The following is a 15850-nucleotide window of genomic DNA, read 5'->3' as shown; positions in this document are numbered from 1 at the left end:
GCTGAACCACCTTTACAGTCTCGAGTCTTTTTGGTTTGATGCGACAAGCTTTGCTCATCAGCATTTGGCAATTATCTTCCATTCTTCTCCTCATCTCTTCACCTCTCAAGCTTTGTCAGGTTGGATGGGGGCAGACACACATTTTCAGGTTTCTCCAGAAATATTTGATTGGGTTCAATCCCAGGCTCTGGCTGGGCCACTCAAGGACATTCACAGAGTTGTCTATAAGCCATTCTTGCTGTGTGCTTAGGGTCATTGTCCTGTTGGAAGGTGAACCTTCTGCCCAGTCTGAGGTTCTGAATGCTCTGAAGTCTGAACTAGGTTTTCATTAAGGCTATCTTTTTATTTTGCTGCACTGAGCGTTTCTTCTACTCTGACGAGTCCCTCGGTCCCTGCTGCTGAAATACAGCCCCACAGCATAAGGCTGCCACCAGCACACTTTACGTTTGGGATGTACTCTGCAGGTGTTGACCAGAGCTCGTTTCCTTCTAACATAATGTTTAGAATTGAGGTTCATCAGACCAGAGAATCTTGTTTCTCAGAGTCTGAGAGTCCTTTAGTTGCTTTTTTTGTAAATTTCTAGTGTGTTTTCATAACATTCTTAACTGAAGAGAGGATTGAGTCTTGTTGAACCCCCATAAAGCCCTGATTGGTGGAGTGTTGCAGTGATGTTTGGGCTTGTGTAGGTTTCCCCTGTCTCCACATATGATCATGGAGCTCAACTAGAGTGACCATCAGGTTCTTGGTCACCACACTAGCCAAAGCCCTTCTCCATCAGTTGCTCAGTTTGGTCAGGAGTCCAGCTCTAGGAAGAGTCCTGGTTGTTTCAGACTTCTTCCATTAAGGGTAACAGCGACTGCATGCTTCTGTGAAATTTCAATGAAGCAGAATTTTTTCTGAACTTTTCCTCAGATCTGTGGCTTGACGCAAACCTGTTTCTGAGCTCTACAGGCAGTTCTTTGGACTTCAGGGCTTGGTTTTTGCTCTTGATATGCATTATCAGCTGTTAGACCTTTTATTAAGACGTGTGTGCCTTTCCAAATCATACCCATTCGATTGAATTTGCCACAGGTTAACTTACATATAGGTAACGTATACAAGCAATATGAATGCTCCTGAGCTAAATTTCAACTGTCCCAGATAAGGGTATGAATACTTATGCAATGGAATCATTTTAGTTTTTTATTTTTAATAAATTTGCAAAGATGTTAAAAACCAGTTTTTTTTTTTTTTTTTTTTTTGCTTTACTATCATGGTGTATGGAGTGTAGATTGATGTGGAAAAAGTAATTTAAAGCAGTTTAACATAAGGCAGCAACAAAACATGAAAACAAATGGGTATGAATACTTTCGCAAGGCACTGTAATTATTTTAACAATATAACATTTACTTTAAGCATTTTTTAAACATTATCTTTACTCAAAAGTAATCACAAGATTAGTTGTTTTTTTGTTTTGTTTTTATTTTAAATAATACATTCTTTTTTAATATTTAATTGTATTATTTAATATGTATACATAAATTACAATAATTTACTTTAAAAGAATATACATTTTCTAGAATTTTTATATACAGTATATTCAAGCAATTCAATAGGTCCCACAATAAAAAAATAAAAATAAATTCCTAGGTCCCAAATAAATTTAATATATAGATATTTTTTAATCCTAGACAAATCAACAATTTTAGCTTTGTGTGCAGTGTGAACAATTAAATGATCCATGGATTCTACGCACGTCTACTTTCACTGTCATTTCCACATCATAGGAATAATGTTTTCATTTCTCGTGTGCATGTTTCAGTAGTGCCAGGCTGGCAGTTTCATATCCCTTGAGCTGCTCAGGCTGACTTCAGTGGATTTGCCGCTAAAGGTTTTATTTCCCAGGGTAGCATCATATGGCCCTTGTTACATCACAGCTTTATCAGTGACTCATAGGTGATGCCTTGGAGAACCAAACTCTCTTATGATAAAGCATGGCTGAGTTTACACACATCACAATGCCTGGATCAGTAATATGGACAGATCGTATCGCTCTGTCTGCCTCTGTTGTTGCATAATTGTGGGTCAATCTGACACCTCCTCATATCTGTGTCCTCATCACTGGCTTCATGTAACCGCTCAGTATCTCATCTTTCTCTTTCATTTTCTCTGCCTTGTTTTCCTCTCTCTCATGGTTTTTAACCTGTTTTTTGGTCTCTTTTTTATTATCTTTAAAGAGTTAAAATGATATTTATATTAATGTCTTGTGTCAAAAGAAATAATAGCAAGCTTTTATTAAAAATAAAAAAATAAAAATGTTTAACAAAAGCCTCACACTTTGAAAGATACTTCCTTACATAAATCTCTTCTACTTTTATGGAGTGAATCTGATCTCGTAATTTTTTTTTATTTTTATTTTTTTGGTTGTGGAGTCACAATAGTTCAGTGAGTCCATTCTGCAGGAGCCGACACAATCAGTCCACCTCCTTTCTGATGCATTATGACCACTGCTGTGTTTTAATAAGCTGGACAGATCCCAATATTCACCTTCGTTTGCTGCTAATCTTCCCGTGGTTAATTGGTAACTCCATCCGCCTGGATGACTTGGACTGTCGCCCCCAATGACTGTGCCATTCTTTGTGCTTATTTAAATAACACCATATTGCTAATTGATTTCATGTTGTGCATTAGCAGGCTGTTGCGCATACCCTGGCTGATCTTTGACACCATTTAATATTTCACGACCATGCTCCGCTTTTAATTTTAGCACCCTTTATTCACGCATGGCTCGTTTTGTTTTTGTGCACTGACTCATATGTTGCAGATATGTGTGTTACATTGGCCACTGCTGCCTTCTCAACGAAACTGGGGTATCATTTGATTGCCATTTCATAAAGTATTGTGTAGTGTAATGATGCCTAAAGGCTCTTTGAGTTCTCATGTCATCTTTATGAATGTATGAATTAGTCAGTGGACTAGTGGAGCAGTTAGCGTCTGGCCAGGCGAATGCCCTGTGTCCTTTATGCAGGTGGAAACCAAAGATGGCTTTCCCGAATAACCTGCAGCCCTTTAATGGGGCCTCGTTTGCTCTCTCCTTTGTGGCAGTGAGATTGAGAGGGGAGACCTTAGAAAACAGCTGGTTTCAGATGGTTGACCATTGATTCTCATTTTGGTCACAGACAGGCTTGTTATTTCCAACATTGCTATGTTTTAAACAATTATTTAAGATGAAATTTTCCAAATTTTAATGCCCTGAGGTTGCTTTTTAATTATTTAGGAGATGTAGCTGTGTTATGAATTATGTTTTAGATGTTTTAGATATAAAATGTATTTAAAAAATAGTTGATATCTCTTCTGGAACTCTAGATGGATGCTATTTGTTTTTTGTTTTGTTGGCTGTTACTTTTGTTTTGTTTGGTTTGGTTTGGTCGGGGATAAACATCAGACTTAAGTAAAAATTCTTAACTTGCTTTCATCTAATTGCTATCCAGAAGGGACAATTTTTTCATTTTCACTACAAGCTAATGTTCTGATTATTTTTGATCTATTTGATACATTTTCAAATGTTTTCATCAATAAATAAAATTTAAAAAAAAGTCCTACACAGCTATATATATATATATATATATATGGATGCATGAAATTTATGGAAAAACATATCCTCAGATAAATTCCAGCTACCTGAGATTTCATATACTTCTTGCGCTAGATATTGTACAGTCGTTAGCCTGTGATCTCATTACATGTACTTTCCCGTTAACTGTCTTTTATCTCTTAATGGAATAGTTGCTTAGCAGCACTCCAACTTCTTTTGGACAGGACACTGATATTGTCTTTCCTATTGGTCCTTAAGGTACATTAATTGTCACAGGGTTTATTTGCACAGCTATGATTTAACCTATACCCAGGGGCTCTTGCAAGAAAAGTTATTAAAAACCAATGGAAAATGAATGTCCTTTTACCGTACAGTGCATGTGACACACCTGTTAGGTTTAATGATGAGACAGAGCTTCTCATGACTGAGGGACTAACTATATCTGGCGAAGAGAAAGTGAAGATTTGTATTTTCCCCTGAAGAACACAGGTCTTCTATCCATGAGGTCAATCACGTCACTGCCCACCCAGCTTGCTCTGACACACTCTGAAGTAATGGCTGGTGAAAATTCAGCATTTTTTAACATAATACTTCTTTCAAAAACATTTAAAAATCTTCCCGACCCCATATAATACAAAGAATATAAAGGCTCAAAATCTAAAATACAAACTATGTATAAAATTAACTGTATGGTTGCATAATTGTATGACTTAATAAAATGATATATATATATACATATATATATATATATACATATATATATATATATATATATATATATATATATATATATATATATATATATATATATATATATATATATATATATATATATATATATATATATATATTTTTTTTTCCAAAACATTGTAGTGTGTTAGTATCAGATAAAATTTTTTTTTTTTTTTTCCTTTATTAAACTTGTGATTATTTTATTAAAGGTGTTAAAAGTAAAGTCATGGTCAGACCATTCATTCTTCCACTCTATTGGACCCTCTGTCCAACATTGGCATTACACGAGAACATACAATAGGTATACAGTATTGGCCTTTATCAAGAGCAGGGACCATTTCAGGTGAGTGGAACCTGATCAGTGACCCAGTACTGATTACAGTGTGTCATTCTCTCGTGCCACGTAAACTATACTGGCACTGGTGTCTTAAAGAACATTAGGACTGGCCAAACTGCCACTCTACAGCTGTCACTGTGTGAATGGTGAGATAATATAAACTCATGCACCATATGGCTTAGTGCACGAAAACGGCACTTACCGTAAATAAACCCCTCACAAACAACCACACACGTGCATGAGACACATCTGACTCATGTGCATTCATATTCTTGGAAGATGCTTCCTTAAGTGAGATAATGTCAACTGTTGTACCATACATTTTCATGCTTTTTGCAGCAAGGCTGCATTTAGAAATATTTTATAACTTTATACATGTCTTTACCATTTACCACCTTTTAATCAATTTAATGCATCCTTGTTGAATAAAAGTATTAATTTCATTCAAAAAGGGTTTTGCTGACTGCAAACTTTTGAACAGTAGTGCATCACTTGTAATAAGCATAACACACTACATAAATATAAAACTGTGCATTAATATTTTGTCCATTCCCTTGGACAAATGCAACAAGGCATGTCCTTTTTACCTCTTCTCCACCTTGCTGTCATTCGTTTACTCACCCAATTTTTTCTCTTCCCCTGTTTGCAAAGAACGTCTGTATGTTTGCATTGTGTGCCGTTATAATTGGCCTCTTTTAAAAGTCAGATCTCCTCTGCTGCATTTCAATTGAGAGGCTTCAAAGAGAAAGCTGGGGTTTGTGTTTGAACGGGTCATCAAACGATTTGGGTGTGTTTTCGCGAGCCCTGACTAACTCCAACATTGGCTCTGAATCCTGAGGCCCTTCAGAACGAGTGGTGCTCTTGATACAACCAGATTCAGCTTAATGGTTACATTTGGAGCCATCAAAGCCTCCCATGGGCTCCTTAAATGACCTTCATCAGGAACATTTTCCAAAATGTAGATGTAAAAATGGAAAGTAAATTAGGCTTGATGTCGTCCATCATGACACACTCACCTTTTACAAGCCGCATCTTTCATGTGGATCCATTATGAAATTTCTGTTTAGAGGTGCTGTTTCGACACACTGTGTCACTGTAACCAAAGTAAATGTCCTTTGTAGTTAATGTTAGCTGATAGCTAGCTGTGATTACCAGTAAAGTGTGTTGTCAGGTAGCGAGTAAAAGGTTAGAGTGGTTTTGATATACACTCTGCGCATGAATGCAGTGCATATAAAAAACTATAATAAGATGTAACCAGGTGCACTCCGATTCATGTTTTTCTTTCCCTCTTTTTCAGGTGGTGGTGTTGATGGATCCCATGGAGGATCCAGATGATATTCTTCGAGCTCATCGATCCAGAGAGAAGACTTATATGTTTGATGTGGCCTTCGATTATTCAGCCACGCAGGCAAGCCCATTCTGTGTTTGTGCCTGTGAAGCACATGTACAAAATTTAACATGCTTTTCAGAGATATCACTTTTATGCAGTTATTTGTGTTCATGTAAGTGCATTTGCATTTACTATGTGGTTGAATGAAAGATGGAAATACACACAAAGGCTGCAATTAAATGTGTGTGTGTGTGCTTTCCGTAGGACGAGGTGTACAGATCCACGACTAAAGGCTTGATTGAAGGTCTCATATCTGGGTACAATGCCACTGTTTTTGCCTACGGACCCACAGGTCAGTACAAATTCATACCAAAGGCTGGGCAATATATAGATTTTTCATTATATATTTTTAACCATGGTAATTTCACTAAAACAATAAAAGTTTTTAAAATCTTAAGTCAACGATTAATAACGATTTTGCAATTGTGTTATATCTTGATAATTTTAATAGTGCCTTTGATTTAAACTTAAATGACAAAAACATCTTAGAGCTAGTAAACCGGTTAGATTCTTTTTCATGAATCGGTTCAAACACATTTGTGGAGTCAAATATGTTGAGGGAAGTTCACCAAATAGAGATATAGATTCTGTTTATTGTTATATTGGTGCATATAATGTAAACAAATAATAATTTAAGCTGTGTGAGAGAAAATCAAATCAGCAGGTTTTTAAATTCAGTAAAGTGTATTTACATATTATGCAAAACTACAGCAATGGCATAAACACATTGTTCTGTTTGCTTTGTAAATATGAGTTGGTCGATCCTAATTGGCCCGTATCAGGTCTGGTTAATAAAAATAAAAAATTTTAAAAAAAATTTTTTTAAATGTATTTATGTCAGTGTAAGTTCTTACACTGAAATGCCATCAGCAGTGGCAATATGTCCAAAGTAGTAAAAATCACAGACAAACTGGGCACTACTAGGGCACATGGATAAGCCTCATCAACCTGATCTTCTTTCTTCCTGTTTACGGAACAGGTTCAGTCAACAGAGTCACATGCACTGATTTCACAAAAAGTAAATAAAAAATAAGCACACAATGCTTTGAAGATGTCAAAATATGATTTAAATATTTCATATATTAACCTAGCTCACCGAATTCCAGCTGTCAAGAACACATTATCTGGTAATATTTTATTAAAGACCTGTTTTTATCCTGCTTTGAATTGATTAAAAGTTCATTCCTGGAAAGCAGATGTCTTTGTGGCTCCCGTGTGCTCGCGTGCTCTAATCTGTCCTCAGAGTGACTCTTACTGACTGTTCCTGTCTGTGGCCGTGGCTATATAAAGCTTAGATCTGTGCTCAGCCTGACAGTGATGAAAGCCACCTGTAAACATTATGTATCACTCACTATGACTCATTTCACACCTGTGCCTTCCGTTTATGCCATGCTGATGAACATATGCTAATTATCTACACTTATTTCACATTTATGAAAAGATTTTAGAACACAGATTTTCAACTGATAAGCCTATTCTCTATCAGAATGATGCAAAATTCAACAAAATGTAAATAATAAATAAAAATGTCTGATGTTTAAGGACCTTTTTTTATTTTATTAAAAATGTTTTTATTTTATTTTGATGTTGATGTTGTATGATGTCAGGAAATAAAACAAGGTTAAATTGTGGTCCTAATAAGCAGATGTGTGTGTCTACAGGTTGTGGGAAGACTTACACTATGCTGGGAACAGACAGAGAACCTGGTATCTATGTTCGCACATTAAATGACCTATTCAAAGCCATCGAAGAAACCAGCGATGACATGCAGTACAGTGTCTCAATGTCCTACTTGGAGGTGAGAGCTTCATTTGTTTGCTAAATAGGATTTTAGCAGCCACATGTTGTTGTTTTTCCCTCACATATCACTTGGAGATTTGATATAGAACTTTTAAAGATACTGTCACCCTATTGCCACGCTAAATAAATGCGCACAGTAAAGTCAATTGCCCTCTTTTAGTTTTAAACAATTAAAAAAAAAAGGGTAACAGCTTAAGTGTTATGTGATAAGATAATCATCAGGCCCGTGCCGAGCGGCCGATAGCGCGTCTGTTTATCAGCTCTGTTTGCGTGAGGGAGGGGTAATCTTGTCGGCTTAGCGACTATCTCAGCATCTTTGATTACGGTGATGTTGTATTGATACTAGAAAGCTTGTTTCCCCACTGAGTGATGGACTTGTCCAAAGTTTACTCCAAACAAATATATGCTTCCCTGATCCCCTACTGTGTTAGCCTAGAAACAGATCCCTGTGCTTTTATGTGACTGGCCAAGTAACACAGCCTTGCATCTTAAAAGAAAAATGGCTGCTGACTTGCAAAAAAGGCCTAATATTACCCATTAAATTTAATTAATTTATATTATAAATTAAACTAAAATGAAAACAGAAAATCTAAAAATAAAAACTAATTTAAAAATAGTAATAAAAACTATAATAGGATATCTATGATACTAAAACTGTGTTGCAAGGTGATGTTTTTTTCTTCCTCCTTCAAATAAGTTTACTCTTAAGTCTATATGATATTCTGTTCTCTAAATATGGCTTGGGTAACTCTTTCAATGTAAGTCTATGGGATTTTTTTCACATTTTTCACACGTTTAGCCTTCAAACTCAATAGCTCTGTCCTGTTTTTGACAGCTGATGCATGTGCATTTGAGATCACATGTGTGAGCTGACAGCAGCACCACTTCAATTCTCTCAGTGTCTTTTTTTGTCTCACTGCCCATTTTGTGTTCAGCAGTATTTCTATTGTGACTGATGTTTGACAATGTGTGATTTCTCCTTTACAATGGTGAAAGTGCTGCAGTATCTTACAGTGTTCTATAGCCCAGTATGTACTTGAACCATATATTTTAATTATATAATTAATAATTCTAAATAGTTATATCTGTCTGTCTATCTATCTGTATAGAAATATCTTTTTTTAATAATCCTGTGTGCACTCACTAACACACACACTTAGTATGCTTCAGCATCTTAATGTACACGCATAAACACACCGATTTGTTTGACTTCTTTAGGTTAAAGGGGTGTTTGGGATGTGCCGACCTATGAGTAAGCCACTCCGTCCACACACGGAAAGAGCAACCTTCAGTAAAGAGCACAATGCTCTCCTGTCCTCTGCTTTTCTTACACTTTCACATTAAGACTCCTGTTTACATTGGGCCGTCCAAATGCTCAAGGGAACGCTTCCCTGGAGAGAAAGCGTTTTTATTCTCAGCTTCTGTGGTTTAGGTTCAGACCTCCCGGTTTATCCTGTCTCTTTTTTCTCTTTCCATCCATCTATATCTTTAGCAGGTCTTCTACTCTTTCTCTGTCAATGGATTCTTTTCATACCATCAGCGTCACCCTAAAATTATCACATGCTTACGGCAGATCACAGTGACCTCACTGACAGTGATGAAATATTACGTTTGGGACGACTTAAATTGAGTTTTGAGGTGACCGCAGGTGGTGCTCAGGATGTGGCCTTGTTCTAAACCGGGTTGAATGAAGCTTATTGAAATACTCTGAAATATTAAATCCGACATTCATCTCTTCACTAGCATCCTGAAAATACTGTATAGTTTGTACCATAGATTCTGGATTTGATTGGTTGAAACAGGTGTTGATTACTGTATGTAATTAATTTATTATTACTGTGATAGTTCTACAAATGAGTATTTTGGTTGAAAATGGTATTTTTATGAAAATGTGAAGTGCTGTGAGGTGAATACTTCAGATATAATCTTAATGCTTCACAGCTACAGTGCACTAAATGTTCAATAATTCAGTGGTCTGTTGTCAATAGTTCCTTTTATATTAAACAAATTACAGCATTGTGCATGTGCTCAGCTGGTAGAGCATGCTACTAGTAATGGAAAGGTCACAGATTGCACGTTCTGATATTTATGCACTGCAAGTCACCTCAGATAAAAGCGCCTGTCTGTCAGATGCATGAATGTAAATGTCAAATGCATAAACAATGATGGTAATCTTGAAATCTGAGCATGGTCTTTAATCTGTTTAATTCTTTTGTTTCAGATCTATAATGAGATGATAAGAGACCTGCTGAATCCATCATCAGGGTTTCTGGACCTGAGAGAGGACTCGAAGGGAGAAATACAGGTCGCAGGAATAACAGAGGTCTCCACCATTAATGCACGAGAGGTCAGTTAGACACATTATTCAGACAGCATGTTACTTTGTTATTAAAGTAAATAAATACTGTTACAGTAGTCGTTGTTCATGTTCATTCTATGATACTTAATAACAACAATAGTGGTGTATATTTAAATAACTATTTAATAGTGAAACCCTTATTCAGCAAGGATGCATGTAATTGATCAAAAAGTGACTGTAAGGCCATTTTTAATATCACAAAAGATTTCTGTTTCAAAATGAATTCTATAGTTTGAACTTTTTATTGATTTAAAAAAAAAAAAATGTGAAAAAATGTATCAGAGTTTCCACAAAAATATTAAGCAGCACAGTTGTTCAACATTGATAATAACAAAAAAAAAATGTTTAAGCACCAAATCAGTATATATTATATATATATATATATATATAGTATGTATGTATATATGAGCAATATCACACGAGTAGAACAGTGATGGGAAGTCCGGTTCTTTTCTGCAAACCGGTTCTTTCGGACAGTTCGTTTCAGTGAACCGGTTCAAAGAACCGGATCATCGGTTCTTTTACACCCTGACGTAATGACATCATTCGCGATGACGTAATGATATAATCCATCGTCCCGGGATGAAAATACACATTCAGATATATAAAGTCAGTAATCATAACTTCAGTCAGTTAAAACATCACAATCATGATCTTTAAAGTTTACAATTAAGTTTTGCAAGCACCCAAATACAGTGATGTGCATACGAGGATTTAAGTCTTGAAGATATAAAGTGAATAAATTAGTTGTCATCAGTGCAGAAACCATAATCCACTTACTATACATAATCCATTGCGATTTGTTTGTTATTAAATAAACTTACGTTTCGCCCTCATTCAGGTCCTCTGTTTACCCGCGCCATTAGCACAGAATCAGTTGTCCAGAAGTTCAGACGTGCTGTGTCAGCCGATCACTGTTCGCTGAATCACGCATGCGCAGTATCATCAGCTCATCGGTTCTCAAATCGGACGTGTCCGAAAGAAACAGTTCTCGGTTCAGTGTACTGGTGATCCGAAAACCGCTGCAACCGGTTCTTGACTCGAGAACGAGAACCGCTCTAGCAGTTACCCGGCTCGCTGCACACATGCTGCTCTGCTCGTGCTCATCGTCAGTTCTCTCTTCACAGCAGTTCACTCAGTGTACTGTTTGAGTAAATTAATAACTCCGGGATATTGTTTTATTTCGATACAGAGGTAGTGCCAGGCACGTTAAAAAAGTGAATAACTTAAGTAATTTGTGGATTAGTGCTTACTGGAGACGCGAACCGTTTCAAACGATTCAGTCCGATTTCGTGAACTGGTTCGACCGGTTCACTAAGAAGATCCGGTTAAATCGAACGATTCGTTCGCGAACCGGACATCATTAGAGTAGAAGTGCGATATGGCTGTAGGCCGCAGGTAATCACAGCCAGTGCGATATACAGACATATCGCACGTCTACGAGTGTGATATTGCGTTTATACAACAGTTCGATGGCACGAGTGTGTAAATAAATTAGAAACAACAAGGAAGTGTCTTTAAAAGCCCTCTTTTGTGCAGAACTACTTCCTTCTGCCACAGGTTTAAATCTAAAGTTGACCGTTTAACAGCTGAGCCCAAGCCTCCGTTACTAATTCCAAAACGTCACTTTAGAACTAGTAACGAAGGAACGTTGAGTTGCTTCATTGAAAACTTATTGTATTACTGTAGTAATAACTTATATTATGTAGAGTGAAGTATTATGAGAGAGAGATGGACTGAGCGACTGTGATTACCTGCATCTGATACAGCATCTCCTACAGACAATAAAACATAAGTCTGAATGTCCACTGAGGAAAGTGTTATCTTTGTCTTATCGTCAATAAGCGTTGTTGTTGAAAGTAAAAATAGCTTTCGTTCACAAAAGCGTTTATTTTTCAAAATAAAAGTCTTTACCGCAGTGCTGACTCATAAAAACAGTCTCTTGTCGCCATCTAATGGCGGAACAATGTAACTAAAATCGCAATCACGAACAGGCACCATACCTCGGTACTAAACACTATTATTAAATACTATTATTATTTATTGAATAATCATATGTACTGTAATAAACAACAACAACAGCCATCATAAAAGTTGCTAGGCAATTCAGCCAACCGTACAAAGACAGCGTGATATACAGCATTGAATAAACATGATAATATTTTGCCAAAACTATTTGCTCTGGAACAAATAATAGTTCAATGAGATCAAAGACTGGCCGTTAGATTTACCCAACACAAATTATATCTCGTGTTTAACCACTATAGAGACATCAAAGCCAGCGGTAAATTCCAGAAGATCTGGACGCGGTCAGGCACTCTCTGCGGGTGTAATGAGCTCTGAACGGCCGCTGAACCGATGGATCTCCTGTCTCCGAAAACGTTGAAGCAAATTTTGAAATAGACCTTATCTTTATTAACAAACCGCATATTTGAAGTCCAAGCAAACACATTCTCGCATAAACAACTCTTAAAACTGCATTCCGTGACACAAAACAGTATTATTTTTTAAATTATAGTGGATTTGGCCGTCCGCCATGACACTTGCTGTGAGAAATACGGCAAGTGATACAAACGGTAAAGAGGACGAGGAGCTATGCTGGACTCCAATATCGCATACCTATCAGCCAATCAGATTCGAGAACCAGAAAGAACTGTATACATATATAGTCATTTTAAATTCTAATAGTATTTCACATTGCTGTCTTACTGTGTTTTTGATAAAATAAATGCTGTCATGGTGGGCATAAGGGACTTATTTAAAAAAAAAAAAAAAAGGAAAAAATCCTGTCAACCTCAGACTTATGAATGGTACTGTGGAGCTGGATGTTGAGGTTTTTTCTCTGTTCTCGCTCTCTCTCACAGATCATGGAGTTGTTAATGAAAGGAAATAAGCAGAGAACGCAAGAGCCGACAGCAGCCAATCAGACGTCTTCTCGCTCTCATGCTGTGCTGCAGGTGGCCGTACGGCAACAGAGCCGATGTCGAGACATCCTGCAGGAAGTACGATTCGCACGTCTCTTCATGATCGATCTGGCAGGGTCTGAACGGGCTTCACAGGTATGATGTGTAAGAGTAGGTGTGAAATATAAAGGTCTATTCATCTTTTAGTTTAATTAGAACATAAAAGCACAGTGGGTGAGCTCAAACATACGTCTAGAAAGTTGGTAATCATTAATATAAGGCTATCAATCTTTCTTTTTACAAAAAAGCTGGCACAGTTGGCGCCAGATATATTCAGAATCATATATCAGCCTGTGACGAGGGAACAATTCCAAGAGTGATTTATCTATTAGTGATAAACTTGGAGGGAAAATGAAGCCATCTAAAATGAATATATTTGTTGGTTATTACATCTGTTATGATGCAAGACATCCACAGGTCCAATCAGGTGATTTTGATGAAGGACGTGTGAATCATGTTCAATATTAAAGTGTAATTTCCACTCACACCATGAGATGAGAAGATATGAGAGAACACATTTAGAGAGCGTGCCATGTATTTGCCCTGGAAACGGTTAAAAATGTTAACCACTCAGGCACCCTGTGGGTTTAAACATGCATGTGACAGGCACAAAAGCAGATCACGTTGTTTCTGGTTATGGGGTATTGTTGCTCAGAAACTTGAGTGCTTGTTTGTTCTCCATTGATGAGGAAGACAAGCCTGTTGCACAACTATTAAGAAAATGAAGTGTACAAGAGCGCCCCCTGCTGGAAGCTCTAACAGACTTCCTAACCTGCATGTAGACTGACGGTTTAAAAACTTGGTGCAATAACTACTGTTTCTGCTTTCAGACACAGAACAGGGGTCAGAGGTTAAAAGAGGGTGCTCATATCAACCGCTCTTTGCTCGCACTGGGGAACTGCATCAATGCTTTGAGCGAAAAAAATGGCAACAAATATATCAACTACAGAGACAGCAAGCTCACGCGATTGCTCAAGGTACAGCGAAGTGACTCTTCACGAACAGAGAGGCTTATGGGATATTTTTCCTGATTGCAGTTGTTTTACTGGGTTTTCTCATGACTGCAGGATTCTCTGGGAGGAAATAGTCGGACGGTGATGATTGCCCATATAAGCCCTGCATCTCTGGCCTTTGAGGATTCACGGAATACCTTGACTTATGCAGACCGTGCCAAAAGCATCCGCACACGGGTTAGTTTAACACATGATAAAACAATGGACAATCTAGTAACCGACTTAGTAACCCACTATTATCGTTCAAAGGTTTGGGTCAGTAAGGTTTTCTTTTCTTTGTCAGTAAGATTGTTGTTACACATTTTGTAATGCTGTTTCTCAATAACTGTTTGGTGAAGAGTTTTTTGACTGTAATATCTTATCACTCTGTGTGCTGTTATTCTTCCCGTGCAGGTAAAGAGAAACCTGTTGAATGTGTCCTATCACATCGCCCAGTACACCAGCATCATCTCTGACCTGCGCAGCGAGATTCAGCGGCTGAAGAAAAAGATAGCAGACCAGGGCAGCAGACAGCTCAACCCGGACAGAACAGACATCCGCCATGTTCAAGGTAACATCCTATCTGTAAGAAGTGAAGTGATATGGACCATTGAAACCACCTTGATTTTAATTCTATGCTGTTCTGTTCTGTTCTGTTCTATTATTCTGTTCTGTTTTATTCTAATAGCTTGTTTTCTGTTTGGTTTGATTCTTTTATTGATACCACCTCAATTTTACTTTGAATTTCCAACTATTCTATTCTACTCTACTCTACTCTGGTCTATTTAATTCTAATAGATAAGTTTCCCTTGATTAGATTATTATCTGTTTGATTATATTCTTTTCTAAATTATTCTGTTCTGTTTAAATCTAGTAGATAAGTTTCCACTTGATTAGATTATTTTCCATTTGACTAGATTATTTTCTAAATTATTCTGTTCTATTATATTCTAATAAATTTTTTCCTGTTTGATCAGGTTACTTTTCCAGTTCTCTATTCCAGTAGAATTGTTTTTTTTTTGTGTGTGTGTTTTTTTTTCTGTTAGTTTGATAATTTTCTAATTGATTCTATTCTGTTGTTGTTTTCTTTTTGATAAGATAATTTGTAATAAGATAAGTCTGGTCTATTCTATTGTATTTTTTCTGTATCTATTATTTTTTGTATTATTTTCTGTTTGGTTAGATCGTTTTCTAATTGATTCAGTTCTGTTCTGTTTTATTCTGGTCTTTGTTCTTTTTCTGTTTGATTAGAACATAATTTTAATTGATTTTGTTCTATTATATTATGAATGTTTAATATTTATTTAATATTATTCTGACTATATTTTTTCATTAGATTATTTTCTAAATATCACTGATAATTTTCTGCTTAGATTGTTTTCTGTTCTATTCGCACTCAAAAGTGTGTCATAACATATTTTTTTTGTGTTTGCCTCTAGCGGAGGTGCAGGCTCACTCTTCTCAGCAGAGCCGGGCTGAGATGGACCAACTGCGGGAGCAGCTGATCGATGCATTTAGACAGCAGATGGACATCAGGAGGCATCTTATGGAGCTGGACAACAGCAACATGGAAATCCAGATAGACACATCCAAACACCTGCTGACAATCGCAGAGTGAGTCTTCATTCTGCACACAAACCAAAACAAGATTGCAGCTAAATAAACACGTTGCCCTCAAACTATTTGGACACTTTAGTCAGAAG

At 36.8% G+C, this 15850-nt stretch overlaps 1 protein-coding gene across 1 annotated transcript in view; it reads left to right on the top strand.

Moving 5' to 3' along the window:
- kif19 (kinesin family member 19) overlaps positions 1–15850 on the top strand; it is a 45721-nt gene that overhangs the window by 19453 nt on the left and 10418 nt on the right. Inside the window, exons 3-11 of the mRNA XM_058794284.1 lie at positions 5941–6051; positions 6238–6325; positions 7695–7831; positions 10055–10180; positions 13057–13251; positions 13986–14132; positions 14223–14345; positions 14562–14718; positions 15587–15761. Coding sequence (XP_058650267.1) covers positions 5941–6051; positions 6238–6325; positions 7695–7831; positions 10055–10180; positions 13057–13251; positions 13986–14132; positions 14223–14345; positions 14562–14718; positions 15587–15761 — 1259 coding nt within the window. The remainder of the gene's footprint in view (positions 1–5940; positions 6052–6237; positions 6326–7694; positions 7832–10054; positions 10181–13056; positions 13252–13985; positions 14133–14222; positions 14346–14561; positions 14719–15586; positions 15762–15850) is intronic.

The sequence above is a fragment of the Onychostoma macrolepis genome, chromosome 12 (assembly GCF_012432095.1).
Source record: "Onychostoma macrolepis isolate SWU-2019 chromosome 12, ASM1243209v1, whole genome shotgun sequence".
Lineage (NCBI taxonomy): Eukaryota > Metazoa > Chordata > Actinopteri > Cypriniformes > Cyprinidae > Onychostoma > Onychostoma macrolepis.
This window is presented reverse-complemented; position numbering and strand designations above follow the sequence as displayed.